At 40.7% G+C, this 27,691-nt stretch overlaps 3 protein-coding genes across 3 annotated transcripts; all 3 read right to left on the minus strand.

Moving 5' to 3' along the window:
• Positions 1–8,975: 8,975 nt before the first annotated feature.
• Positions 8,976–10,088, minus strand: LOC148703216 (uncharacterized). The gene is made up of 4 exons (XM_088723635.2): positions 9,916–10,088; positions 9,691–9,814; positions 9,280–9,603; positions 8,976–9,170 (listed from the first exon to the last, which is right to left on the minus strand). Exons 1-4 carry the CDS (start codon positions 10,071–10,073, stop codon positions 9,042–9,044), a joined length of 735 nt encoding a protein of 244 aa, XP_088579761.1. The 5' UTR covers positions 10,074–10,088; the 3' UTR covers positions 8,976–9,041.
• Positions 10,089–10,441: 353 nt separating this feature from the next.
• On the minus strand, positions 10,442–12,592 carry LOC148703217 (uncharacterized). Its single transcript, XM_088723326.1, has one exon. The coding sequence runs from the start codon at positions 12,590–12,592 to the stop codon at positions 10,442–10,444; it is 2,151 nt and encodes a 716-aa protein (XP_088579452.1).
• A 10,841-nt stretch (positions 12,593–23,433) lies between these two features.
• Positions 23,434–24,936, minus strand: LOC103716907 (transcription factor bHLH14-like). Its single transcript, XM_008805106.5, has one exon. It carries the CDS (start codon positions 24,871–24,873, stop codon positions 23,557–23,559), a length of 1,317 nt encoding a protein of 438 aa, XP_008803328.3. The 5' UTR covers positions 24,874–24,936; the 3' UTR covers positions 23,434–23,556.
• Between the last annotated feature and the right edge of the window lie 2,755 nt (positions 24,937–27,691).

The raw sequence follows: 27,691 nt of genomic DNA on the forward strand, positions 1-27,691 counted from the left end.
TTTTTGATACATTTACCTTTGGTCCTTAGGTTAGGAGATATGTCCTCTTGCAGATATCTACGTAAGATGATCTGATACTTGACTACAACATACTATTTTTTTTTCTCCTATATTGTATATATCTTTTATCTTGGTTAGTAGAAATTTGTTTCTCTCAATATTAACAAACATGCGAATTTCAAATCCCTCTAATAACTTTTGAATCTCCTATATGCTGGGTATGCATGTGCATGGATATAACTAAGCAATTTTACGAGTTCAAAGTTTGTTTAAAATTGAGTTTTATACATTACTCGATTTTTGTTTAGAAATTTTAATGATTCTTGTAGATATTTGAAGAATTACATGTCAAGTAAACAAATCTAGAAAAATGTCCACAGATATGTATTCTTGCTAGGCATAAGTTAAAAAGGAGTTTGATAATAGACTACTTTACATTACTATTAGATCGGCGGGTTGGCACTTTCCTCTGAAAGGAGTTTGATATGTATTCTTGTTTTATTATCAAACACTCTAACCTAGAAGATCGATGCATTCATAATTGTCATATACATTTCAATGTTATGTCTCCAAAGATTTTGTTTTTTATTACATACTTTCTAAAATGGATCAAGATTGCCAGATAGCTCAAAAGTAGGCTCTAGTTTAACCATATTTTTCTTTTCCTATATATTAACCACTACCCCCATCATTCTATACTACGCCAGGCACATAACTTGCATGATTTGTGAGCCACACCTTTCCGACTAATATCTATGCCAATACAATTGCATGCAGCGTCCACATCATCAGAATTACGTGTCTCACGTTGCATACTTGTGTATGTACATCTTGGCATGCATTTCTGCCCTCTCGTGCCTCGTAAATCATTAAAAAATTCAATACGACATGTATCACCTCTCAAAAACCATAGGGTATGTCTATAATAAGTTTTCAAGCAGAAAGCAAGCTAGTACCTCTTAAATACTTCAAAGTACTGGTACTTCTTCAACAGTACCATACCTAAAGCCACCAGGTTCAATTTTGGTAAACGAACGTCAGCGAGCAAAGTCCATCTATGGGAGCCAAGGCAATGGCCCTATCTTTTCTACCACCCACTCTGTCACTCCGAGTATGGATGCTCCACGGCATAATATTGTTCAGTATTCGATGGCCACCATTAGGAAATAGATCGCTGTCAATGATCGTACGTGTCATATATAATATTTTTTATTTGATGCCCATCTATCTCCGTATTTATTAAGTACTATACAGTGCTTTATGGTGCAAACAGTATACCAGGGAGTGTCTTGAATCTGGTCACCCTCATCCCAATTAATGCTTGCTGTTTTATGGCACATGAAACCCCGTTCTTTTGCGACTCTAGCCTCGCACCAAAACCCCACCGCCGTCCTCGCTTTTATGAGTGGACGTATGATAGGCCTTCGTCCGGGGATGATTTATTTGGAATTAGCAAACAGAGGGAAGCATGAATTAAAAACCATCACAAGCTTCCAAACACTAGCTTAAGAAAAGCTCCTTCATGTTGATGTGCCATCTAGCTACCTGGCCAGCCATTAATATTGGTCATGGTGAAAGTAAGCAAGCATTAGAAAAGGTTGGACTGGGATATGCTTGGCACCGAGCATTAGATAACATGGATTGTTCTTATCCTGATGTTCTATAACCGAGAAAACGGCTTCATTTAATACGAGTCCTTATCATCAATAGCAAGTTTAATTTATCAACAACAGTAAGTTATTTTAATGCTAGAGAGTATGCCAGGTAGTAATAATTATAGGCAAGTTAAGTAAGCTCATCAAAGAGTGCATTAAAGCAAGGAGTCATCTTTCCATCAATCAACATATACAGTACATGGCCGCACTTTAATCTGCTGCATGACAATTAAAATAATTTAGGATAGGATCTGGGTCTGCTGCGAAACAAAGATAGAGGGCTTTCGGCCGAACTGGATGTCATCTGAGAATTTTAGATTCATGCATGTCAAACTTGTCACATCCCCGGGACCGAGTCAGATAGTCCTCTTTCCGTAGTCTGCGGTGCCTGGTGCATGAACGTCAAACCCTATCAAGAAGCCTTGTGTCGAGTTTTTTTATTTCTCTGTGGTCTGTCTTGAGTTTTGCACTCCATACGGTATCAAGTTTTGGAAGCTTTTGGCATATAATTGTTTGCTCGATTGCCTTGCATCAATGGTGTTACAGTGTGCGATCGTCAATGGAATAGATGATTTCTCTGTTTTGTTCCACAAGCTGCAAGCACAGTGTGCAACAGATGTGATAAATGTAGGTAATTTTGTTCGCATAGTTTGATGTTTTACCTGATGATACCTGTTGAGGTCAAGGTGAGGTCGGGCTTTAGCCCACACGTCCAGCGTTACGAAAAAATTTTCCATCCTCCGACCTTACCATTGATGAGGTCAAGTGAGGTCGGGCTTCGGCCCATGCGTCCAGCACTACGGAGGATATTCCATCCTCCGACCTCACCATTGATGAGGTCAAGTGAGGTCGGGCTCCGGCCCGCGCGTCCAGCACTACGGAAAAATCTCCCGTCCTCCGACCTCACCATTGAGGTCGGCCTCCGGCCCGCGCGTCCAGCACTACGGGAAGATCTGCCGCCTTCCGACCTCATCCCAACTGGTCTCAGACAGCGGATGCGACTGTTTCACCTCAGAGGTATTGTTCGCTTTGGACGCGTCGTGCGCTTGGGGGTCCGCATAGGTACTAAACCCTTTGGTTGCGTCATGCGCTACCCTCACGGTTTTGCCCCACAAAAGGCGCCTCTGAAGAGAAAAGGGTAGCCCCTCTCCATTTAAGGAACAAACCTCTCTGCTATCTAGTCGATGTGGGACTAAGTTCATACCCTTTATTTCCACAATATAGCCCCTCCCCCCCCCCGCGGAGGGGTCTGTGCCGGGGTCAAGGGCTCTCAATGAAAGCACCATTATTGAGGTCAAGGTGAGATCAGGCTTCGGCCCGCGCGTCCAACACTATGGAGGAATTTTCCGTCCTCCTACCTCATCATTGATGAGGTCAAGTGAGGTCGGGCTCCGGCCCGCATGTCCAGGACTACGGGAGGATCTCCCGTCCTTCGACCTCACCATTGATGAGGTCGAGTGAGGTCGGCCTCTGGCCCGCGCGTCTAGCGCTACGGGGGGATCTGTTGCCTTCCGACCCCGTCCCCACCGGCCTCAGACAGCGGAAGCGACTGCTTCTCCTCAGAGGTATTGTCCGCTTTGGGCACGTCGTGCGCTTGGGGGTGCACGTAGGTACTAGCCCCTTTGGTCGCGTCATGCACTATCCTCACGGTTTTGCCCCACAAAAGACGCCTCTAAAGAGAAAGAGGTAGCCCCCTCCATTTAAGGAATATATATCTCCGCTATCTAGTCGATGTAGGACTAAGTTCGAATCCTTTACTCCCACAACAATACCAAGAAATGTTAAAGATGTGGGCTTAACAGCAGTTATGTGATAACTGATTCTGTCCGATTAAAAACCAACGGCTTTCCACATTTATTAGAAAATGCATGCTAAGAGAACTAACTCATTTCTCAGAACAAAGACGTATGGGCTGTGGGAAGCTAGTTTATTAACGTGGCTTTTGGATGAAACACCGCATGGCTTACTCTTTTTTCACAGATATGGTGGTTGTTTACCACCACTCAGATTTGCAAAGTTATTAAAACAAGATGGGATCAATCAATTGAAAAAATTAAAATATTAAAAACGGAATTAATATAGAAAATGCTTAATTGTTGATAAGGTTTTATTTACATACTACCTTGTAGGTTACACTGATCAATATTTTTACACTACTCTCTAGGTGTATCATAAGTAGAAAATAATTATGAATCATTTATTTTTTATATTATAAGAATTTATATAAATCTAGAAAACACATGAAACTTACTGATGTTTTAATATTATTACCAAAGTGCTGGAGATATACAGAAAACAATGAGTATTTACATTGTTCATTTAAAATATATATGGAAACCTATTTAAAATAGTCGCACCCTAATGACAGGACCAAGTGTAATAAAGCATCTTAATGGTTCAATGACAAGCAATTGTATAGTGGTTGGGAGATTTATGTTATTTTAGGTGTTAATAATTTGAATCCTAGTTTTGGCTCCGATGTTTTTAAGCTTTTTCCTGATTCACTAGAAATTGGCCGGCTCGGCAGTTTTTGAAGGGTCCAAATGCACCTCCAATTTCATGAGAAAAGCCAACCAGCGAAAGATCTTATTCACATGCCGAGTTTAAGAACCATGCATATTTGATCTTAGGACGTCTCCTACCAAGCGAGGGGTACCAACTAGCTAAGTTAACAGCTGGTGACCAGATGATAGTGTGAGGACTCGTATAAGCATGTATTTAGTCCCATATCAGTTATACGCTGGATAGATTTTAGGTACTTATATAGGATCAACGAACCCAAATAATACATTTTGGCTAGCTATTTTGGATGAAGTTATAGGTTGTTACAAATGGTATCAGAGTGGACTCGGCTCATAACCTATGCGGACTCGGAGACATTGCGGCACGGATCTATTGAGGTTAACCACGGGCTGATCGTGGTGCTTGTGATTAGATTTGAATATATTAGAATATTTAGTCTGACAAGTATGTCAGAGCTTAAACAGAGAGAGTATGTGAGAACTCGTGCAGGCGTGTGCTTGGTCTCATATCGGTTATTCGCATCAAAAAATCCAAATAATACTCTCTAACTAGCCATTTTATGTGAGATCCTGAGTTGTTACAGTTAGTTTGACCACTCTATTTATAACAAAAAGAGCAATAAGTTGGAATCCTCTCAAATTACTGGTTGAAGCACAAAGATCCAGTCTCCCACTTACAGCTACTATGTATTGCATGGTCCAAGACTCTCGATCCTAGAAGAGACGAGGGATAGTACATTGCATGATATCACATTGCATGATATCATGTAGGATCCACTCAACACACCGCCATCAAAGTCTGAAATAGTGATTCAGGGACTGAACGTCTCGTTCAACTCTGAAATAGAGAGAATCCTAATTCGAAGTCTGCGTGGGGTTAGGAGGAATGGGTGTCAATCCAAAACCGATTCAAAGTGTAGGATTTGGGTACGAGCAAAAACAAAAAAAAATCATTAAGCTATTCAACTTGAGTCTAGGTTTTAGTAGATTCATACACAAAAACCTGAAACCCAGCCCAACTATATGCATACGTACAAATATATGCATATACATTCTTGCACATAAAAATATATGGATACACATATTAATTTGTATATATATATATATATATATATATATATATATATATATATATATATATATATATATATATATATATTTGTGTGTGTATGTGTGTGTCTGTATATCTATCATTTCTATCCTTTTCAATCATAAAATAAAAAACTAAAATAGAGCATAGTAAAACCATTATCCATCTTGCTCGAGCAAATTTCTATCTATGTTATTGATAGTAGTCTTTTAATAATATATTTGTTATAGTTTAATATTCATATCGGACTTTATTATTATAGGATCCTTTCATAATTTTACTCTTCATATCTTTTGTTGGTATGGATGTTAAAGTAACAAAGATAATAGTTGAGTACATACCCTCTTTTAATATAATTTTTATATATTTTATATTGTTATTTTTTGTGCATTTTAAGTTTATGAAGTAATATCTTGGGTGCATTATATAAAAACAGCATCCCAATGTATAAGAGTCCAGAAAAAGTTAAATATACACAGCTTTACCTCCATATGAAGATGAGCTATTTTCATGTTTCAAACATGTGATATTTACATCACAATGGAGCAGCTTCATTGCACCATGATCTACCCTCTTTCGGGTCCATTAAATAATTTAAGAAAGTAGTTCTAAAATATAGTAAGGTAACTTGCGAAATATCCAATTTCTTACCAAAAATCTAGCCCAACATACGACCTTTTTTTTATGTCCAATATTGAATATGGGTAAAAAGTTTTAGCTGAATTAGGATTTAGATTTGGATCTAATAAATATATTTTGGATTTAGATATGAATATAGATATGGATATGTCAAACCCAACCTTAATACGACCCACTCACACCCTGGATAGAGGCAAGGATTTCAAATAGGCTTGTAAGAGCTCAAACCTTCCGGACCCTTCACTGTAATTTGATCATCTGATACAGCCATTTCACCTCGGGACTCTTTGCTGAAAAATAAATAAATTGAAAGTGATTAAAAAGAATTACCCTGTAGTGACTCAATTCACCTAATATTAATAAATTGGCTAAGTTACTAGTTGACCTGCCGTGGTCTTCCGCAGGAGAGAGTGGATCCTAATAGGGTTCCCAAGTTCCAAACGATGCCGTGGGTCTTTGGAGGTTAATTAGCTGGGGACGGATCATTTCCGATGGAGACTACTCTATCAAAGACTCCAAACAACACAATCGTACTTTCCCCTGGTCTGCTTCCACATAATGACCAAGTCCATGCAGGTTGCATGCACCAAGTACGTGGCTACCTACTTTGCAAGCCCATCAACACGTAAAACCAAGGTCTTGGGACTCCCTCATGTCTACATCCATCCAGTGCTCCTACTTGAAGCCTTTCACCCATCTCCTCGCCTTACTGTGTTGCTATCTCTTCATCTCCCTCCATCACTTATCTTTCTGTACGTATTTGGGGGTTCACTCGTGGATGCTGGAAACAATGACTCTCTCTTTACCCTCTCAAAAGCTGACTTCAATCCTTATGGCATCGACTTTGCTCCTTCTGGTCGCCGATCGACCGACGGGAAGACTCACTAATGATAAACCATATCAGACATCACAGATATGAAAACCCGGTCTTAATAGGGGAAAAGATTACCCATGTCAAATCCTTGGAGAAACACCTTCTAAGGTTTTAATACAAACCCTCCTCCAATAAAAGGTGGGAGCCATAACTAAGCTATGGCCCAGTGTCCCACCGCCCCTTGCAGATTTATTTGTTCTAAATAGCTCGAGTGTTCTGAGTTCAAGCCACTTGCAGGTCGAGCTATGTGTGTTTTAATTACCACCTTTGATCCTTGAACAGATAGGCAAAGTACCATGGCGCAGCAGATAAACTATTTTGAGGAGACGAGAGGTTTCATGGTGGGGATGGTGGGAGAGAATGTTGCAGCTGAGTTCTCAGAGGCAGCTACTAAAATCCGTGCGGACGTGTGTTTAGTTTCATATTGGTATTTATTGGATAAATCTTGGGTACTTATACAAGATCAAGGAACCGAAATAATATCTTCCAGCTATTTATTTTGGGTAAGATCCTGAGTTGTTACAAATGGGATCAGAGCAGACCCCATCATAATCTATATGGACTAGAAGACACTGCAGCACGGATCCATTGGGACTGATTACAGGCTAATCATGGTGTTTATGATTAGATTTGAATGGATTTAAATTCTTAGCGTGACGAGGACGTCAGGATTTGAATGGAAGGAGTATATAAGGATCCATGCGGGCGTGTGTCTACTCTCACATCGGTTATTCGTTGGATAGATCTTGAGTACTTATACAGAATCAAGAAACCCAAATAATACTTTCTGGCTAGCTATTTTGGCTGAGGTCCTAAATTGTTATAGCAGTAATCCTAACATTAGTGTCTAATGACATCATGAACTACCTTGAACCCTTCATACCATTTTCCGTGTCGAGAAAAGGTGCCCCCTACGGTTTTTCAGGATATAATGGTTTCCAAACTGACCTTACGTCTCAAGGCAATGCTCTCATTGAAAGCTTGTCATCGAGCTGTTTAACAAAATTAATCCACGACTCTCACGTCCACTACCAGAAAACACGCGTATAGTGACGGAGATTCCCGTCACTATACCGTGTTTCCGGTTACTAATATGGAATTTGTGACCGGAGCTCCCGTCACTGACTTCGTTACAAAAACACGCGTCGCTAAATTCTCCGTGACGGCGGCGATTCCCGTCACTAACCTCCGTGACAGAACCGCCGTCACTAAGCCGTTACAAATTCAAGAATTAAATATTTAAGAAATTATGTATTTCCCGTCACTATCCAGTTGCGGAGTTAGTGATGAAGGCAACTTGGTCACTGATTTTGTCACAGAATGCGGTCACAAGTTTGGTCACTAATCTGTCACGACCTTTAGTGACAGATTTAGTCGTCACAGACATGGTCACACATTTTGTCACTACATTTGTCATTAATCCCGTCACTGACCTAGTGATAAGTTTACGGTCACTAATTGGTTACAAACGCGCTGAGCAAAATCAATTTTTATTGACCAAAATCCTCACTAAGTTTATGACTGCTCGTCACAATAGTTGGTAAACAATTTAGTAACCAAAATTTGGTCACCGATCACAATCTAATAACCTGGTACATTTGGTACATTGATTGGCACATAATAATAATAACAATAATATCATTAATAGCAAAGGCATTCAACATTACGCAAAAGTCATTTTAAATGTCATTCAAAATTGGCATCAACATGTCCTGAATCCATCAAAATCAAAGTCTAAAAATATGTCATAAAGATCAACAGAGATTTCATTCCTCCTAGGAATGCAAAGACCTATCATCTAAGGCAAAAACAATTATAATGAAGCATGATCAGCAGAACCAGAATCACCATTACTCCCCCGATCTGCATGCCTTGGTCCAAAGCCAATCTCTTCTCTCATCTATTGAAGAACCTCCTCTTGCCATTTTTTCTTTTCCTGCTCAAGAATACGTAGAAGGTCTTCATGAGTGTACAGCTCTGGAGCTTGACTTGTAGAGGTGGAAGCAGATGATGATTGCCCAATAATTCCAGTGAGATCCTCTAGGGGACTAAAGCCATAGACATGGCCATGAGTTGGGACACCAGTTGCCTCAAACCACAAGTCATAATCACGTGGAGGAGCATCTGAGGTGGAGGCATCACCATATTTTTTGGAGTATTCAGCTGAATACTTTGTCTGCCAGTTGATTTAAAAGAAGAGAAAAACATTATGGTGGATCAAACAAGAGATAAACATGAGCAAGCTCAATAATATTTATGAATCATAAAAAAATTATACTTACCATGACAGCTTCACTTCTCTTATCTACATATCCTCCCATGCCTTGCTTTGTCTTATGCGTCCGATTAAAAGATTCAACTATTGTTGGCTCCCTGCCTAACTTTAATTTCTACAAAAGAGAAAAGAAAAAATTCATTAACATATAATGGGCTAATTTAAGATGACTGAACAATAATATAAAAATTATTATAGAAATCTAATTGAATAAAGATATGTACCAATCGTTCGTCATGATTGACAAATGTGATTGATCCTCCACAGTGTTTAGAGATGCTACCGTTCTTCATGGTGTTTCTATTATTTTTGTTGGCTTCTGATTTCTTCTTCCATTTTGGGGAGATCCAAATATCAATTAGCTTATTCCAATTTTCTCTAGAGATCCAATTAGGGGGTTTATCACGGGCTTTGTTTAAATCTCCTTTTGCTTCCAGAAGCTTTTGGCTTCTGACCTTCCCTAATGAGGTTGTCAATCGTCGCTGACAATGCTTGTTCCAAACTTCATGCACATGATGCAATTGTCCTGGAAGAATTGTGTGTATCTCCTAACAATATATAGATCGCAAGTAATCAGACTTACTATTTGTTAAGGGCAAAAGTTAATGATAAGAAATATAAATTAATTACATCACCTCAAATTTGTTCCACATTCCAACTTTAGCATGTGTAGGGACCTCCCTCCATGACAACCACGGACCATTAAAAAATTGGCGCATGATAGCAACAGCTTTGTGACTGACCTCATAATCAAGAAACCTGCAATTTAAAAAATATTCATTAGAAAATAAATTAAATACTTTAAATGCAACAAACACATAAATTCAAATTAGTGATATAAGAAAGTGATATTTTCATACATTCCTCTTTTGCACCTAACAATCACTTTTCCATTTGCATCAACAGGGGCTTTAAGGGTTGGTTCTGGGCCATTGCTCTGTCTTGGATCAATTCCAAGTTCATCATTCATCTGATCCTCATTCATTGTATCCTCATGATTTTGCACTGCACCATTCATTCTTCATCATTTATTTCTTCATTTGCATCCAACTCTTCAATCATGTCCCCATCAGGAATGTAATCATCATCATCATGACATTCCTCGACACGCTCAGGCAACCTAGGAGGTTGAGGAGGAACTTGAGTAGCAGCCAGTATTAAAGCTGCTTTTCCATTACCTATTACTTTCCCTTTTTTCTTGGCCATAACTGCACAACAATAAAAAGTTATAGTTATTTCACAATGTAAATGTCAACAAATTCAATCAAAGTAAAGAACAATCAGTGGACCTGTTGCTTTCCCTTTGCTCTTTCTCATGTCTGCACAACTATAATTTATAAGTCTAAAATTAGTTATATTAGCATTCATAAATATGCATGTTGTATTTTAATCTTCCTCAGCCTCATGCTCCTCTTCCTCAGTTTGTTCATCTTCAAAATCTTCTTCTTCATCCTCAAGATCCTCTTCCATTTGGTTAGTTGTCAACTCAATTTCTGCTGCATCAATATCTTCTGCATCTCTATTAACACCAACCAAAATGTCTGGGTCATCAAGCTCATCTGTCATCGAGATTGGGGTAGGAATCCTGTAGTTTTCTTCTTGATAAAAATCAGAAAAATTTTCTTCTGTCCCACTAGGAAGGAACCTACCTCTAGCTTTTGTCTTAATTACTGCCCACCACAATCTTCGATTCTTCTTCTTACCTGGGTAACCAGTATAGAACACCTGATGTGCTTGTTGAGCTAATACAAACGGATCATTAGTTGGAAGTCTTAGTTTGTAATTGATCTCAACGAGGCCATGTTGAGGATGCACTTTCATACCCTTATCTCTGTCATACCAGTCACATTTGAATAACACTACTTTATTACCAATCCCAAAATAGTCTAACTCGATAATGTCAACCAACATCCCATAATAGTCACTCTCAAAGTCATTGTAACTGCTTCCCTTAATGCACACACCAAAAGTTATATTAGGCAAAGCAGAGATCCTATTTTTCAACTCCTCACCAGACAGTCGACGAGGTGGGGGGTCTGTCTCTATTCTACCATTGAAGAAACTATCAACTTGGTATCTGTATGCATGGTCCATGGGCAAGAATTGGCGATGGCAGTCAAAAAAAGAAGTCTTCCCACCATGTTGTAGTGTAAATGTTTTTGAGTTCTCCATACAATACGGGCAGGCCAACTTTCCATGCGTACTCCATCCTGAAAGCATGCCATATGCAGGAAAATCATTGATAGTCCATAATAAAACTGCCTTCATTTGAAAATTCTCTTTTCTAAAGATGTCATAAGTGGTGACCCCTACTTCCCATAATATTTTAAGTTCATCAATCAAAGGCCTAAGCAAGACATCAATACTTTTGCCAGGGCTCTTAGGTCCAGAAATGACTAAACTTAGAAAAATGTAGGGTCGTTTCATACATATTGATGGTGGAAGATTGTAAACTGTTACGAAAACTGGCCAACAAGAATAAGGACGAGCTGATTGGCTAAAGGGGTTAAATCCATCCGTACATAACCCAAGTCTAACATTACGAGGCTCGGTAGAAAAGGATGGATGAATGCGGTCAAAGTGCTTCCAAGCCTCCCCACAAGCAGGATGCACCATCTCATCTGAATCACCTCCCTTCACATGCCATGACATGAGTTCAGCCGTTCTGCTTGACATAAAAAGCCTCTGAAGTCTTGGTGTTATTGGAAGATATCGCAACCTTCTATAAGGAACATCTTTTCTTCTACCACCACCATCATTTCTTCTGAGTTTATAACGAGGATGACCACAAATAGTACACTCAATCAAATTCTCTGTTTCCTTATAGAATAGCATACAATTATTCTCACAAACATCAATACTTGTATACTCCAACCCCAACTTCCGAAGCATCTTCTTTGATTGATAGAAATCAGAGGGCAGCTTCTCACTTTCCGGTAACATATTCTTCACTATTTTCATGATTCGATCATAGCAAGATATACTCATATTAAATTCAGACTTGCAATTTAATAATTGACTAATAGCAGATAACTTAGAGTGTTTTTTACACCCTTCCCACAAAGGTACTTCTGCATCTTTCAACAAAGAATAAAAATCTGCAGCATCCTTGTTTGGCTCTTCCTCATGATTAACTTCAAATGCACTTCTCAAATGAAGTTCCTCTTCTGGACCCATAGCTTCCATCACCATGGTTCTATATTGCTGACCATGTTCACAACCAACATCCATTGATGTGGATGCTTCTACTGCACTTGTACTTACAGGAGCAACTGCACCAAGTAACTCCCCATGTGCAAACCATGTTGAATATCTCGGTGTAAACCCCTTTCTCAACAGATGAACATTGACCGTATCACGGTTAAGAAATTTCTGGTTGTCACATCTTATACAAGGGCATCTAATCTTATCACCACTACAATACTCTAACTGAGTAAATGCAAACTCAAGGAACCCTTTAACTCCATCACAGAACTCAGCTCTTATATAACCATTTTCACTAAGTCGGTGGTACATCCAATTACGATCAACTGACATAGTTCCTCTAAAAATCAAAAAAATAAAACAACATAAGAAAGCCTAGAAAATATTAGAGAGATGATAAAAAAAGAAAACAACATAAGAAAAACCGAACCATTAAAAACACGAAAGGCAAGATCGTAAAAAATGTAAAAGAAACAAAAACTGGTATGATATTTATGAAGATGAGAAGTTATCATAAGCATGACAAAAATAAGTCATTCAATCTTGTCCCAGCATCATTGACATTAAGAAGGCATTCAATCTTTACAAAAAGCTGAACATAAGGAATTAACCTTTACAAGTTATCTGTTCATTCATCTAATACCAGCAATATTCAAAAAGCATTTAATCTTTACAAAGACAAGGAATACAAGTCAAATCATCCAAATTTACATATGGAATACTATCTGCTTCACATAGAACAAATGTGAATATACATGATCGCCTCTGATGCTAGGAAAGCATGGTACTTCTTAGCAAGCTTTTTGACCAGCTTCTTGATTGCACACTGGAAATAACTCACAACCATGAAGCAACACCACTTTCCACCACTTTCCATTATTCCTTGCAGATGAACAATGATTGTAAAAATGAATAACATGACGAAAAAATTAAAATCCATGAACTTTACATAATCCCAACCCATCAACCCTCAAAATTACAACAATAATCAGTGAAGCAGTCTAAATATATGCAAACCATTGGTAGGACTAACAAATGTGTCAGAATAAAAATGCATAATATTAAGGAGCTCCTCAAGTACAACATTATTTTTGTCTATTTTAGCAACAGTAAATTCGACACAGTGCCCGTATCATGATTTACCCAACCAAGTGATGTGTCCAAGTATCATAATAAAAGCAGCTACTCAGATATATCAAAGTTTCTTTCGTCTATTTTAGCAAAAAAAAAAAATCCCTCCTCTCTTTCTCTGTCTCCCGTCTCCACCCAAAACAAAACCACTGTCCCCACTCCCCACTCTCCCACTGTTCCGAGCTGTCTCGCTGCCCCACCACCTCTCTCTCTCTCTCTCTTTCTCTCTCCGGGCTTGGGCAAAATCTACCGGGATCGAGCTTGAAGAGGAGGAGGAGGAGGAGAAAACTCTTACCGGTGACTGTGAGTCGGTGACCGGAGCCGCGGAGGTTGCCATCCGGGGGAGAAGGACGCGAAGAGCCGCCGGCCGGTCGTTGAAGAGGCGACGACACCGAGAGGAGGCGGCTATCAGGCTCTCAGCGAGGGAAAAGGAGGGGCGGGGGCGGCGGCGGCGGCTCTCAGCGAGGGAGGGGGGCCGGCGGCGGCGGCTCTCAGCGAGGGAGGGGAGGCAGCGGCGGCTCTCAGCGAGGGAGGGGGGGTGCGGCGGCGGCTCTCAGCGAGGGGGTGCGGCGGCGGCTCTCAGCGAGGGAGGGCGGCGACGGCTCTCAGCGAGGGAGGGGGGCCGGCGGCGGCGGCTCTCAGCGAGGGAGGGGAGGCAGCGGCGGCTCTCAGCGAGGGAGGGGGGGTGCGGCGGCGGCTCTCAGCGAGGGGGTGCGGCGACGGCTCTCAGCGAGGGAGGGCGGCGACGGCTCTCAGCGAGGGAGGGGGGGCGAGGGAGTGGGGGGGGGGGGGCGGCGGCTGCTCTCAGCGAGGGACGGGAAGGGAAGGGAAGGGAAAGGTTAGGGTTTTGGTATTTAAGTCGGTTTGCAAGCCAAATTGTATATAGGCTGATTTGGGCTAAATCGGTTTGCAAGCCAAATTTCATATCAATTTTTTTTTTTTATTTATAAGGCTGATTGGATGGGACTTGCAAGAAAAAAATATTTTTGAACTATAAAGTATGGTAAAAAAATTCTATAAAGCAGGAAACTTGCAATAGGGGTGCAAATCGGTCATGGCCGACACCATGAGATTTTAAAATGAGAAGAAGAAATTTGAGTTTTATAGAGAGCGATTGGAATTTGGATTATCGAAGAAATTTGGGCGGAACGGTGGGCACACTTAGTTTCATTTTGGATATTCCTCCTTTTATTTTTTCTTTTAATTTAGGTTTACTCAAAAATAATATTTTTAATATTTTTGGAATTAAAAATTAAATTTGGTGACAGAAATTTTTGTCAATAATCTGTTACGGCCAAAAATAATCTTTTAAAAATTTATAAATACTAGGGTTACTATATTTGTGACGGCTGCATTTGTCACTGTCTGGTTGCAATTTTGGTTATCATATTGCTGACAGATACCCCGTCACTATGATAGTCACTAAGGTTTGGCGCCCATCCTACCCGCGCATTCTGTGACCGGTCTGTCACTAAACGGTCACTAAGTTTACACCACGGTGACCAAATTTCTGTCGGTCACTAATCCGTCACAAATAGTAACTGATAACGGTCCGTCACTAATTTTCCGTCACTATACGCGTGTTTTCTGGTAGTGGTCATGCCTTTTTTTTTTTCTTTTTTTTGTGGGTAGAACGTATATGTGAGTCGGGGGCCAGAAAGTTCGGCATTGTTGGAACTGGACCGGTATGTTCGTGCTGTAATGTTAGTCTAAAATGGGAAGTGCTCATCACGTACGAATAGGTTAATTCAAGGTTACAACATAAAGTTGAGGAAGAAGACCAACAGCTAAATCAAGGGATGGGACCCGAAATGATAACTGATTATATATATGCTAATTCTTATCGAATTGTAATAGAAATCATAAGAAACTGTTGTCGTTAAGGTAAGGGCTGCCCACCTCGTATTACTCCCACTTTAGCCTGTTGTGATAGAAGAAAATCAATGTGTGATGGTGTCTACTGAACTCAGTGTTGGAATGCAAGGGTTTGGGAATGTAAATGATCCCTGCTGCGGTGGCAGTTTTCACCCATTCACTTGCTTCGGAGGACCTGAAGCCAACTCGAGTTCTATTGTCCGCAGAGATCGATCTACGTATGTGTTTTGGCATGCTTTTTTCGGAAGGGGAGGTCAGGACCATCACAAATTATTTTCTTGAAAGAAATTATGTACTGGAGCAGTAATACAGAGAATATATATATATATATATATATAAAGAACTTGAGAAGGGAGCTAGAAAATATAAGATCAGGCCGACCAACTAAAAAACCAAATAAAACACAGAAGACAGTATGGTAGCAGAAAAGAAGAAGGGAAATTAGAATGCAGGGTGGCGATAGGGAAGAGAGGAGCAGCCAATTGTGTCAGTGGTGATGGTGATGTTAGTGCTGCCTATGCTGTCAATGTCCAAAAATTGTACAAGTATGCTACCTAATTTGAAGATCCATGGTAACAAGGCCTTCAATTAGCAGCATCAGGGCTGCTAAATCGAGCATTGTGGATAGCTTGTTCTGGTGACATGTTTATGTTCAAGATTCCATCAGCTGCTAAACAGAGCAGAACTGTTGATTCAGAGTCTTCTTTGATATTAGATTGGATGCTGCAATGCGGCTTGCTTGTTCATGTTGGATGTAAGAGAATTTAGCTTGCTAGTTCATGGATCTTAAATTACAGACCTCATGGTTAAGATACAATACAACTATGCTTGCAAGCATATTGTTAGTGAAATCCTCCCATCTTCATCGCACATGATGGTATCTAATCAAGCCAATTGTTTACAAAAAGCTTTGAGGTAGATAAAATTGTAGGCTGATTTTATTTATTTTGGTGTTTTGTGGAATCCCAGAGTTTTGGATTGTGTGATGAAATAATATTATGACTTCCTCTATGCATTTTCCATCTTCCCTTCTCGTCAATTTATTTCTCATACATGCTAGGAAAACCACACAAGTAGCATAATTATGAAGGTCATACACAAAAAAGTATAGTATTTAAGATGATCCAAGAAAACTCTTTTTACATCAGCGGGATCCATTATTTATCTTTGAGAAACTATAAAAGTAGAGTATAAAATAAACTTAAGGATATGCTGTTGAGCTCTTATTCAGAGATCCTTTAAATCACTTATACGATTGTTCAGCTTTTTAAATAGTTTAACAGGTCTACTTACATAACACTATCTTTTGTAATAGATTTTTATTGCTTTTTTTGTATTTTTTTTTGCAAATCCTTTATAAATAGTTTTTGTAATTTTTTTTCTAATAAAGATCGGGTGGCATTGCCTCCCTCTTCATAAAAAAAAGACAATATGCGACCATCATCATGCTTCAAGGATGGATTGCCTCGGGTCGATGAGTTGTTGGACCATGATCTTCCTCTGATGTTCGCGGCTGTGGATAATGTGATTTAGAAAACACATCCTGCTAGAAGGTAAGCGTGAGTACACGTAGGTTGTTGGCTTTTTGCATCATTTGGTTGTATCTTTTGCAAACCATCTAACAGTTGTTTAAAAATAAAATTATTTCTATTCTTGCTAAAATATAAACATCATCCGCTTATTATTAGAGAGACATGCAAGAAAAAGAGGAGACATATATGCAACAAGCACTTAGAGGAACGTAAGAAGAAAAAGAGGCGGCAGTCGCTCGGGACCAGCCTTATGAGGCCACACCAAAGCTTTCATGCTAAAGACGACACAGATCTAAAAACAACATTATTGTTGAGCGGTGCTTGATTAGTTTTCACTATCATTTCTGTGCCTGGTATTTTACAATTCTCGAGATCTGTTTGAATATTTCTACAGAATTAGACTAAAAATTTTATAAGAATCGGATATGAAGGCCCATCTAGCTTGTATTTTCTAAAAACTTGTTTAAATCTAGCGTAGATCTTAGTTTTTGGAATATAATATTAAAAAAATACATAGAGATTTTTTTTTTCATATAATTTATGCTGGATGAAATTTGGTTGATATAGGATCATGCTTTACTAGACAGCTCAGTCTATAAATTTTATAAAATTTTCAATCTAATTCTATAAAAATAGAGAAACAAACTCTCAGTTATTTTCTCTTCTCGTGTACCATTGGCTTCGATCCTCAAAACAAAACCTCGAGAGTCCTTTTTGCTTGGAATAAGAGGATCAGAGATGGGGCCTTTGGGTGAGGCGTCCTCGAAATAAATATATTTGGATGGAAAAAGAGATTTTAGGTTTTTTTTTGTGACTGCGATGCCTCCAAAAATGAAGGTCCTCGTGACGTTTTAGGTTATAGAAGTAGCATTCATCTGCTTTCCTTTGAAAACCAACTTTGCTAATCCTTTTCTTTCTTATATCTGATGGAAAAAATACAGAACACTCCAACCTCTGATGCGAGAAAATCTGGTTATAAAAGTAGCATTTATCAGCATGAGTTGACAGGGGCTGACAGTTTCAACAACCAACAGCCCTATCAATCCTTGATCATGGTAGCCCCACACCTTGGTCCTTGCGTCATTCCTACACTGCACTCTGCCCACATGGACTGAGCCCGTGCTGTAGCCGTACTACCAGTCGTTGTTTGGCATTATTACACATCACGTCGGTCTATGTAATGACAAGCTTGTCTCCCCTATATAAGAGGAACAATCCAAAAGATCCGAGGTACGCAATACGCTGCCCTTCTCAGAGAGTCCTCACTCTGCTAAAATCTCTCTCTTCTATACTATTGTCTTATTGTTCTGACTGCATCGAAGAATTTCTCGTCGAAACTCTTCCGGCAAGTGGATTTTTTATAGGCCACCCGATAGAGGAATCCAGCGCCCAATGCCTCAACCAACCTGCTCGGTTCATCTCCAGCGACCTTAGGGTCGTCTGAGTTATGCTCCTACTTTTGTCCGAATATGGCGGCAATAATATTTTTCTTGACCAAGGCAAACTGTAGAGATAAATCTCTCCTCTCATCCTCCGACAGGCATCACCATCGTTTCTAGACGGCTAACCATGTTGACACACAAACGATGGTGATGCCTGCCGATTGCAGGAAATAAGGCATCACCATCTTTCCCCCCTCTTTTTTCTTCAAAAAAATTGGAATTGCAGGAAGTACTAGCTCACCTCTCTAGGCGATAGCTGACAGCCTTTTGATGTTACATGGACAACAAAATTTCCGGACTCCCAGGTTTCGTTGTCAGCCTCGCTTTTGGCGTCGGTTCTTTAAGGCTGTTCGGCTGGATGCCTAGATCCGGAGGCACTTTACGCTCTCCCTCAAGATCTACAGCATGGTTAGAAGGCTCTGTGAAGCGCCCCTGCTGTCGTAACAGGCTAATTTGGGGCGGACGCCCCACTCGCATCCCGCGAGCCGTTTACCGCTCATCGTTGGGAGCCTTTATCTTGGATCAACTTCGATAGTTCATAGTAGTAGTAGTATGATGAATAATGGAAGAAGAAGAGGAGCCGGTTTTGTGTCCAAGACCCGATCTCTAGATTGGTGGCTGCTCAAAGAGTTTTGAAGCCAAACTAGCATGCTTTTGTATTTGGAGCTCTGAAGCAGTTCCTCACCTCAAAAATTTAACCCTCCCTTTGGGAGTTTTGGGAAGAAAAGAAAAGAAAGAAAAACTTTAATGAGGAGGAAAAAGAAAAGAAAGGAATGAAATAGACTTTCCTCTCCTCTTATTTGAGATTTTAGGAGGGAAGAGAAAGTACTTTCCTTACTTTTGTTTGAGAGTTTGAAGAGAAAAAAAAAAAAGAAATACCCTTATTATAAAAGGGGCATGCTTATGAGTAGAGGTGCAAATGGATCTGGTCGGACCGGGTTATGAGTGACCCTGACCCAACTTGGATTCTTGTTCGGGTCCTAATTTTAGACCCAGACCCAACCCACAGAAAGGTTAAAACAAAAGATATCCTAAGATATATTTGTTCTTTTTAATTTAGTACTTTTTAATTTTAAGGTTAAAATAAGTATTATAAAAAATTTATTAAGTTCCAATTCCTTTCTTTTCAAATCCTTCCACTTATGGGAGGAAAGAAATGAGAGAATTGAAGCCCAAAGTTTTTCCTCATATTTCCTCCTATTCTCTCCTCTCTTTTTTCCTTTCTCTCCAGTAAAAAACTCCCAAACATCAAAATTTTTAATTTTTCCTTCCATTCCATTCCTTTCTCCTCAATTCTAAGTTTTCACACGGAGCCTAACTTTTTTTTTCGTTTTAACAAAACAGTGGAAAGATTACCACACATTTTATTTTTGTAGGATGTGTTGGTTGAGCTCTAAAGCCAGTTGAGCTCTAACCCAGCCTGCAAAAATAAAATGCCATACCCAACCAATCCAGGGATAAGCACATCCTGCAACATTAAATTTAAAAAAAAAAAAATCTCAGGTCCAAACCATAGTTATTAAATCCCAAACAAGAACCACCCAACTAAGATGGTAGATCATTTAAATATAATATGATATTATATATTTATATATATATATATAGATATTGATAAATATATATTTTTAAATAATACTCTTTGAATTACATTAATCTATATTCTATATTATTTTTAATTGCAACATAAATAGAAAATCGTGACTCATGTAAGTTCTGAAAAAAGCAAGAAAGGTGAAACATGATGTAGGAAATTATGACGAATTTATTGATCTTCTTGAATTTTTAAATAGTAAGCTTTTAAAAGAATTTTTTTGCATAAATACCCTTCTTAAAATTTAAATTTGTGTGAATACCATCTTAAAATTTATATTTATTTCTATGCCCTTATAAAATACTATTTTTGCTCAAATGCCTATAATATAACACTTCTTCTAACACCGTCAATAAGAACCATATTTATTTTAATTAAAAATAAAATAAAATTTTGAAATTATTTTTTTGTCCTCCATCGTGATCGCCTTATAAATATTTCTTTTTGCACATCTATTTATTAAGGGTATTTTAGTCATTTCAATTTGAAATCATTAATTTTTTAACGGCATCAGATGGCGTGGGTACATATGCAAAAATGTGAATAAAAAAAGAGTAAAATAATAAAACAAGTGTTTTACGAGGGTATACATGTAAATATCAATTTTGGAAGGGTATTCAAGCAAAATTCCATATGTTGGACAATATCCCTGCAAAAAAAAAAAAAAATCTTTTTAAAATATCTAACTAAATAAAATGAAGTGTATACTTTTCTTTAAATTTATTTCAAAGAGAAAATGGTTGATTTTTTAATGGAAGGAATTGATTATTGAAATATTAAGTATATAACTTCTTTTGTCTCAATAGTAATGAGAGGTTTTTAACCTTAAAAACATCGTCTTAACCACTGATTTAAAAGCTCATTTTCGCGATCTAACCCTCTGCTCCAAATTCAAATTTTAACCAAACAAACAAAAAATAAGAGTTCAGCCGGACTCCATCGGCTGGCCGGGCTGCAACCAGTGCCGGCGGCGCGGCAACCGTCCCCCGACACGGAGGACCGACTTCCCGTGCTTCCGGGATCGTCGCCCACGTGCCCGAGCGCTTCCGCCCATCTCTCCAATCACGGGGGGCTAGCTCCAGCGCCGCGGCGGGCTCCACCCCACCTCATCCATTATTAATTCCAGGCACCATGCCTTTCTCTACTGTAATTCCATCACATTCTTTTGGTAGTGGGTCTGCACTACTGTCGTCCTCGCTAGGTCAGTCAAGTTTACTCGCAAATTCTGTTTTGATACCCAAGCTCAAGTACTTTCTTCATCCATCTTTTATGTAGGGCTGCAAATGGCTAGGTTGGTTCAAGGCATGCCCGGCCCAGGTCCGATCCGATTTCAGGTACGAATCTTGATATTGGACATGAATCGACCAAATAGATGATTGGGCCAGGTTGGATCTGATCCATGGAAAATATTTTGGATCCAATAAATCGTTTTGAGTCTAGGTTAGGTCCAATCCAGGTCCAAATTTATATTTGTTTACTAATAAGATTTCATGGAGAAAAATTTATGCCTACTTATGAATCAAATTGAATCTTGATTGCCACGTTGTTTGCTAACATAATCAAAACTCCATGAGTTAATACTTATCTAGAACTACGATATGCTTCAAGAAGCTAATAACCTCAATAGGTAGCTTTCCTTAATGCAGTAAGATTAGTTTGAGCATTTTTATTTTAACAGAGAAAAAAAAAGAAGTCATTTGGATTACTTTCCTCAGATCAATTCTAGTCAGATAACTAATAGAAGGTTTCAAAAATTTCCATTAAGTGTACGGATAGAACATGATAGAATCAAAATTTATAAAATTTAGACCCAACTTGAAATATGGAGCAGTTCGAAAATATATGTGAACCCGACCCAACCCCGAAAGTCTTCGTGAATAAGTTGGGTGGGGTAATGAGTTGAGTCAGATCAAGCTATGGATCAACCAAACCCATTTGCAACCTTACTTTTAAGCTTAATATTTCGAGTTCAGCATGCTGGATGATACCTCCTTATGTGGCCTTACTTTTTGAAATTTCATTCCCAAGTTCATGCTTTTAATTTTTTTGATTTTTGTAGGTCAATATTCTTTGAAGGGCTTTGATATCTCTATTTAGACGAACAAATTCATTTCACTACCTTGTATGTTGAAACCCAATTATATTTGTTGAGATAATCTATTTTTTTAATGTCATCCAAGTTAATAAATAAGTAACTTTTAAGGAAAAGCTCTGGAAAGGGTAAAAATCCTTTTTCACACATGTTTAACTCAGGGATAAGTGCGAAGCACATATTTAGACCACTTGGGATTGTTACTCCTCTCTCGTATAAGCTGAAACATACCCGATTCGGTTATCATCATTTAAAACTATATAAAAGTACGTGGCTATATATATTTCGTACCTTTTCAATATCCAGAAACCCTAATATCACCATTAATACTAAAATTTTATATAAAAGATTCTAAAATTAGTAGACTATGAGAAAGAATCCATAGGAGTCAGGGATTTGCATTTGTGTATGGATAATAAGAGTCCAAACTCCTCCAAGATCCATACTAATCCACAAAATTCACCATAACTTGACATTTCATTCATCAAACAACTTTACGAGCAAGACATATTAGCACCTTTTTTTTTTTTTGCTAAAAGAAGGGAGCATGAGGGAGGAAGGGACAAGCCCAACCCCGCGTAGCAGCCCCCACTGGGCCCCCCACCCCGCCAGGAGAATGTTCGATGCGGGCAAACCGGGTCGTGTGTTGGGCACGCCGACCTATTTTACTTATACCCTCCCCACCCGTGAGCCGGCTTGGTTATCCGACCCGACCCTCCGTGTGAGTACGTCACACCTGGCACCACCCAGGCTATCAGCCGACCAGTAGCACTTCCAGACCCCGTGTCCAGGCGTGGAGCATTCGGTCCCCAAATTTAATCGACGCTCGCGCGTTTCGAACCTGGAACCACTTGGTTGGAAGTAAACACCCCGTTCCAACTGAGCTACCACCTTGGTGGCATATTAGCACCTATTCGACATTGAATAGGTGATGCATATTTGCACATGCATTATGACTAGTCCCAAAAAAGCCATCTCCTTTCTAAGTAGATCTTAAAAGTGTTTGCCAAGTTTAAATTTTTAACCTGCTTTTAATGTTGAAAAAGTTATTTGGTGAAGAAAGTGACTGTGTGATGATTCTACTTAGTTATAATTATGGAATCAAACAGGATATCAGGCCAACCTGAACCAAAAATACTGGTGAAGATCATAAAGGACCCGGAATTTTTTTTCCCACGATGAATATGGTCTATGTTGTTGAGTAGCTGCTACATCCTAGATGTACTGTTTAAAAGAAAAGTTCGTGTTCCTTTTCTCTCGAGTTTGATGAACTTGGTGGTTCCGTTCTGCTACCATGATTGCCCGTGTATGCTCAATGGTCATAAAGTATCGAGCCCACTGTATATTAAACAGTAGCCACTCCCATAGACAGAGAGGCCTGTGACAAAATGCAATGGCCCGTCGTTACCCATTACTGTCTCCAGGTTGACATGCTCCAAACTTGTGGGAATCAAATTAACCCTACCACCTTCCAGAACTACCAGAGGCTACACCTCCATTTGAGCATCGACTGAATAAAAAACCATCCGATCACATTCTTATTATTTCCTGGAATAATATATACAAGCAAACGGGAGAACACAAGAGAACAAGAAAAAGAAGACCAACTTCTCCGGTGGGGAAACGAAGCTACCTCAATCCATCTCCAGCTTTGCAAGAAGAGCAGTCTTTAGGCTCTCCCCGCCCCTCAGGCCCTGAGGCACCCTCACCACCACATCTTGGACCATGACTCCTTTAAGGCTGGCCACGCTCGCATGGTGAACTCCCACCTCCAGGTCCCGCAGCGCCCCCATCAGTCTTGCCGGCGGGTGCTTCACGTTCTCCGTCTGCACTCTCAGCATTGCCTCCTCTGTCCCTACGACCACCACCTCCAGCTGCACCACCTTCTCTCCTCCCTCCCCCATCTCCGACGACACCGTACTGTTACTACTTGTGGTAGTGGTAGTAATTCCATGGCCGCTACCACCCTGATCTACGACCTTGGGTTCTTCCTTTGCCTTCCGGGCCTCGCCCTCTAGCTCCTCCACCCTCGCCCTCAGCTCCTTTATGTAGGTCACGGCATCGGCCAGCAGGGACGCCTTGTCCATCCTTGACACGTTCGGCACCACCGACCGCAGCGCGTAGAACCGGTGGTTCAGCTTCTCCCTCCGCTGGCGCTCGGCTTCCACGTGGTTCACCGGCACCTCCTTCCCGGTCCCCGCCCGCCTACCCCGCTTCTTTCCCCGCCGTCGGTCCACTACCGTCCCTTCCTCGGCGTCGGAGTGCTCGGAGTCGACCCAGGACGACAGGCCGTCCCACCTCGGCTGCAGCGGAGGCCTCCCGGGGACGGCCAGGGGAACCGTGGCGTCGGCGGCGACGTCCGTGGCGGCAGCCAGGAAGGTCCTGGCCTGCTCGACGAGAGCCCAGTCCTCTGGGATCAGCTCCGCCGAGCCGAGCTCCAGGACGCCCTCGCCGGCCGGAACGCAGACCAGCGTCTCGATGCCGTGGAGCTGGGCCTCCCGGGCCCGCTCACACCCGCACACCTGCAGCGCGTGGGCCCCCGCCAGCCAGACCGGGGACAGCGATCCAAAGGCGCTGGTGGGGACGGTAGCCGTGTCCCCGGCCGCAAACGACCGGGTCAGCGACAGGACGTAGAACCACTCCATGTCGGTGACGCCGCACCCGTCCGCAGCGCTGCCGATAGGTTCATTCCTTGCCGCCTTCCGCGGAAGGTCGGCGTCCCGGGGCCCGCGGAAGTAGCCGTCCCCCCAGGAGAGGACGGCGGGGCGATCCTCGGCGGCGGACGGTCGCCAGAGGATGGCGTACGCCCACCACTCCGGTCGGGAGTGGAGAAGGCACTGGAGGCGGAGCTGTAGAGTAGGGGGAGTCCCGGCCGGGGCGGAGGAGGAGAACAATGGCGGCTGAGGAGGCGGAGGGGAGGAGGAGGAGGAGTGGGAGATGAGCTCTTCCATTATCTTGTTATCTTAAGGGTGGTGAGTGGAGAGTGACGTTGGGGGATTGGCGGTGGTTTCCAGGCGTGAATGCGGGGATTATAACGTGTGGCGGAGAAAGAAAGCTAGCGACAGCACAACACATTATCCTCCTTTTGGACGTACACCTATTAATTGCTCGACTTAGATCCATTGCCGTTCAGTGGCTGTGGGGAAGTCTAGAGTCTACACCGAGAGGCCCACTTGTTTCTAATTTCGGTTGATAAAAGTTCACGAGATGCACCACTTACCAGGTATGGAAATATTGGCCAAAAGACATGTAAACAGTGGTCGTTCACCAAGCAATCATCTCCTCCCTTTCGGAAAGGCGTGATGCTATGAGTAATGGCGGTGGCTTTATCAACCAGTTTTCCTCTCACGTGGGTGGCATGATGAATGCACCATGGCATTTGTAGTACGAGAGGCGACGTCGACGTACGCCGGGTCGGGTGGGGGAGCCGCGATCCTTCGCGATGGCTTCCGCGCCGGCGTGAACGCACAGTTCCCGGCACGGGCGCCTCGGTGGCCGTGCCAACGTAGGACTAGCTGCGGGCCCCCCCTCTCTCTCTCTCTCTCTCTCTCTTTATATATATATATATATATATATATATATATATATATGTATCATGCCTTGTTTCCATCCAGAATGTGTACGTACTCGTCCGTCGTCAGTGGAAAGCCAGTGCTTACGTAACGTACGGCAGTGGATGAAGCCTCCGGGAAGGTGGCGATGTCGCTCCTTAGGCTAAAAAAATAAAAAAGTTCTTTCGTCCTTTAGTGCTTGGTATTGGTAGTCTGCGGTGGCCCGTATCCATTTACCGAGATCTGGTTGAGTTCGTTCCTCTGCTTCAGTAATGGCCAGCGAGTAAAAGGCCTTCGTAACTCTGCCAGTGTAGGTCTCCGGGCTAAATGACTGGATAGATAACTGGAAGAAAAGAGCCGTGAGAAGAGAAAAAACATTGGTGTAAGCGAGTCACATTAAGATAAAATGGCAGTAGGGGTGGCAAAATATGACCCGACCCGCCAATCTGACCCGTGTTCGACCCGCCATAAACAAATTTGGATTTGGCCTAAACAGGTTCGGGTCGTAAACAGGTCGACCCGTTTAACATGTTTATTAATTGGGTCGGATACGGATTTTAGATGTCTGACCCGTTTAAACCGTTTAACCTGTTTAACTGTTGGGCAGGTTAAACAGGTCTAAACAGGTTAAACGGGTTAAACAGGTTAAACAGGTCTAAACAGGTTAAACGGGTCTAAACAGGTCTAAACAGGTCGGGTTGGGCAGGTGAAACAGGTTGGGTTGGACAGATTAAACAGGTCTAAACAGGTTAAACGGGTCAGGTTGGGCAAACAGGTTAAACAGGTCGGGTCAGATTGGGTAAACAGGTTACCTGTTTATTAAACAGGTTAAACGGGTCGGATCGGGTTACCTGTTTAATAAACAGGTCAGGTTCAGGTTTGTAATTCCTGACCCGTTTAATAAACAGGTCGGGTTCAGATTTATAGTTTTCTGATCCGACTTGTATTTGATCCGACCTGTTTATGCCTGACCTGACCCGATTGCCATTCCTAAATGGCAGTGATTCATGCTGCTGATAAATGGCATTTAATCACAAGCATGTGCTGTAAGTACGGCACTTGTGAATGAGGAACAAATTGCAGCATGGTTACATGAAGGAAGGGTTCGCATTAAGCTCATATCTCTATCTATAATTCATATATCTAAGAAGAATTTCAAGATTTATACTGCATCCTGATTCCTGAATGATGTAGTTTTAAATTTATTTGATCAAAGAGAAGATCAATTATAATGCTAGGAGTTACACATCAAATCTATGGAGAAAATCGCCAACACTGGTAATATCAGGACCAAAACTAATGGACAAAAGGTAAATCAAAGTAGCTATTTTTGTTTCCCTGCATTTAATATACAAAAATTGGGGAAGTTATATGAATGTAATAAACAAAGAACAATTTAACATCTTGTGAGAAGCAATGGAGTAACAAAATCATTGATTTGCAATTGTTATATTACTCCAATCATTTAAGAACCATGTAATATCAGCTAAGGGATCTCACTTGATTTAAATATGAACCAACCTACAGTTGGTATTGACTCAAAAACAAATTGGAGTGAGTTTCAATGTCTTTTTAATTACACATTGTTGATTAGAGGCACTCACTTGAATGTACAGTAATAGATGGTTTAATTGGAGGTACTAGAGAGAAATATGAATTGTAGCTGGGCACTTGTCTTTTTTCTCATTTTGTTATTAATAGCAGGGTTTTATTTTTATTTTATTTTATTTTATTTTTTATTTGTTTTTGAAGGAATGCCAACTACAATGGTTCAAAACAAGTGCCAAGTATAACTACAATTGTTGATTCTGAATGTAGCCATTTAAATCCTTGGCCACCAGAATGGCATCACATGAATTCTCGGATAATTATTTTTATCAAAATCGAGGACTACAACTCATAAACTTGTTTTAATTTGCTTGAAATAGAAAATTATGAACTTAGTCACATCATTTTAACGTAGGTTTAGTTGGACTAAAAATATTAACCCAACTTGCCATTGACACAATTTTGATTATTATTTCTTTTTGAGAAACTGGTGGTTATCCCACCAGAGATGTATCAAAAAAAAGGTTGGGTTGCATCTTTCGTGTGAAAGAATAATTGATCTTTTTTCATAACATTAATCATTGGATCGCACTTTGCATATATCTCAAAATACTTCAAACTTTTTTCTTCATCTACTTGCACAGGTCTCAAAACAACCATTACACAATCC

The sequence above is a fragment of the Phoenix dactylifera genome, chromosome 6, assembly GCF_051530095.1.
Source record: "Phoenix dactylifera cultivar Ajwa chromosome 6, Ajwa_hap1_PhDact_Kaust_v1.1, whole genome shotgun sequence".
Taxonomy (NCBI): domain Eukaryota; kingdom Viridiplantae; phylum Streptophyta; class Magnoliopsida; order Arecales; family Arecaceae; genus Phoenix; species Phoenix dactylifera.

What these genes read in the sequence shown, in the direction of transcription:
- LOC148703216 (XM_088723635.2), bottom strand. Translation starts at nt 10,073, where the DNA reads ATGAATGGTGCAGTGCAAAATCATGAGGATACAATGAATGAGGATCAG. An exon ending in GAATGTGGAACAAATTTGAG is followed by an intron (nt 9,604 to 9,690) that starts GTGATGTAATTA and finishes ATATATTGTTAG; the next exon opens with GAGATACACACAATTCTTCC. An exon ending in TCAATCATGACGAACGATTG is followed by an intron (nt 9,171 to 9,279) that starts GTACATATCTTT and finishes TCTCTTTTGTAG; the next exon opens with AAATTAAAGTTAGGCAGGGA.
- LOC103716907 (XM_008805106.5), bottom strand. Translation starts at nt 24,873, where the DNA reads ATGGAAGAGCTCATCTCCCACTCCTCCTCCTCCTCCCCTCCGCCTCCT.
- LOC148703217 (XM_088723326.1), bottom strand. Translation starts at nt 12,592, where the DNA reads ATGTCAGTTGATCGTAATTGGATGTACCACCGACTTAGTGAAAATGGT.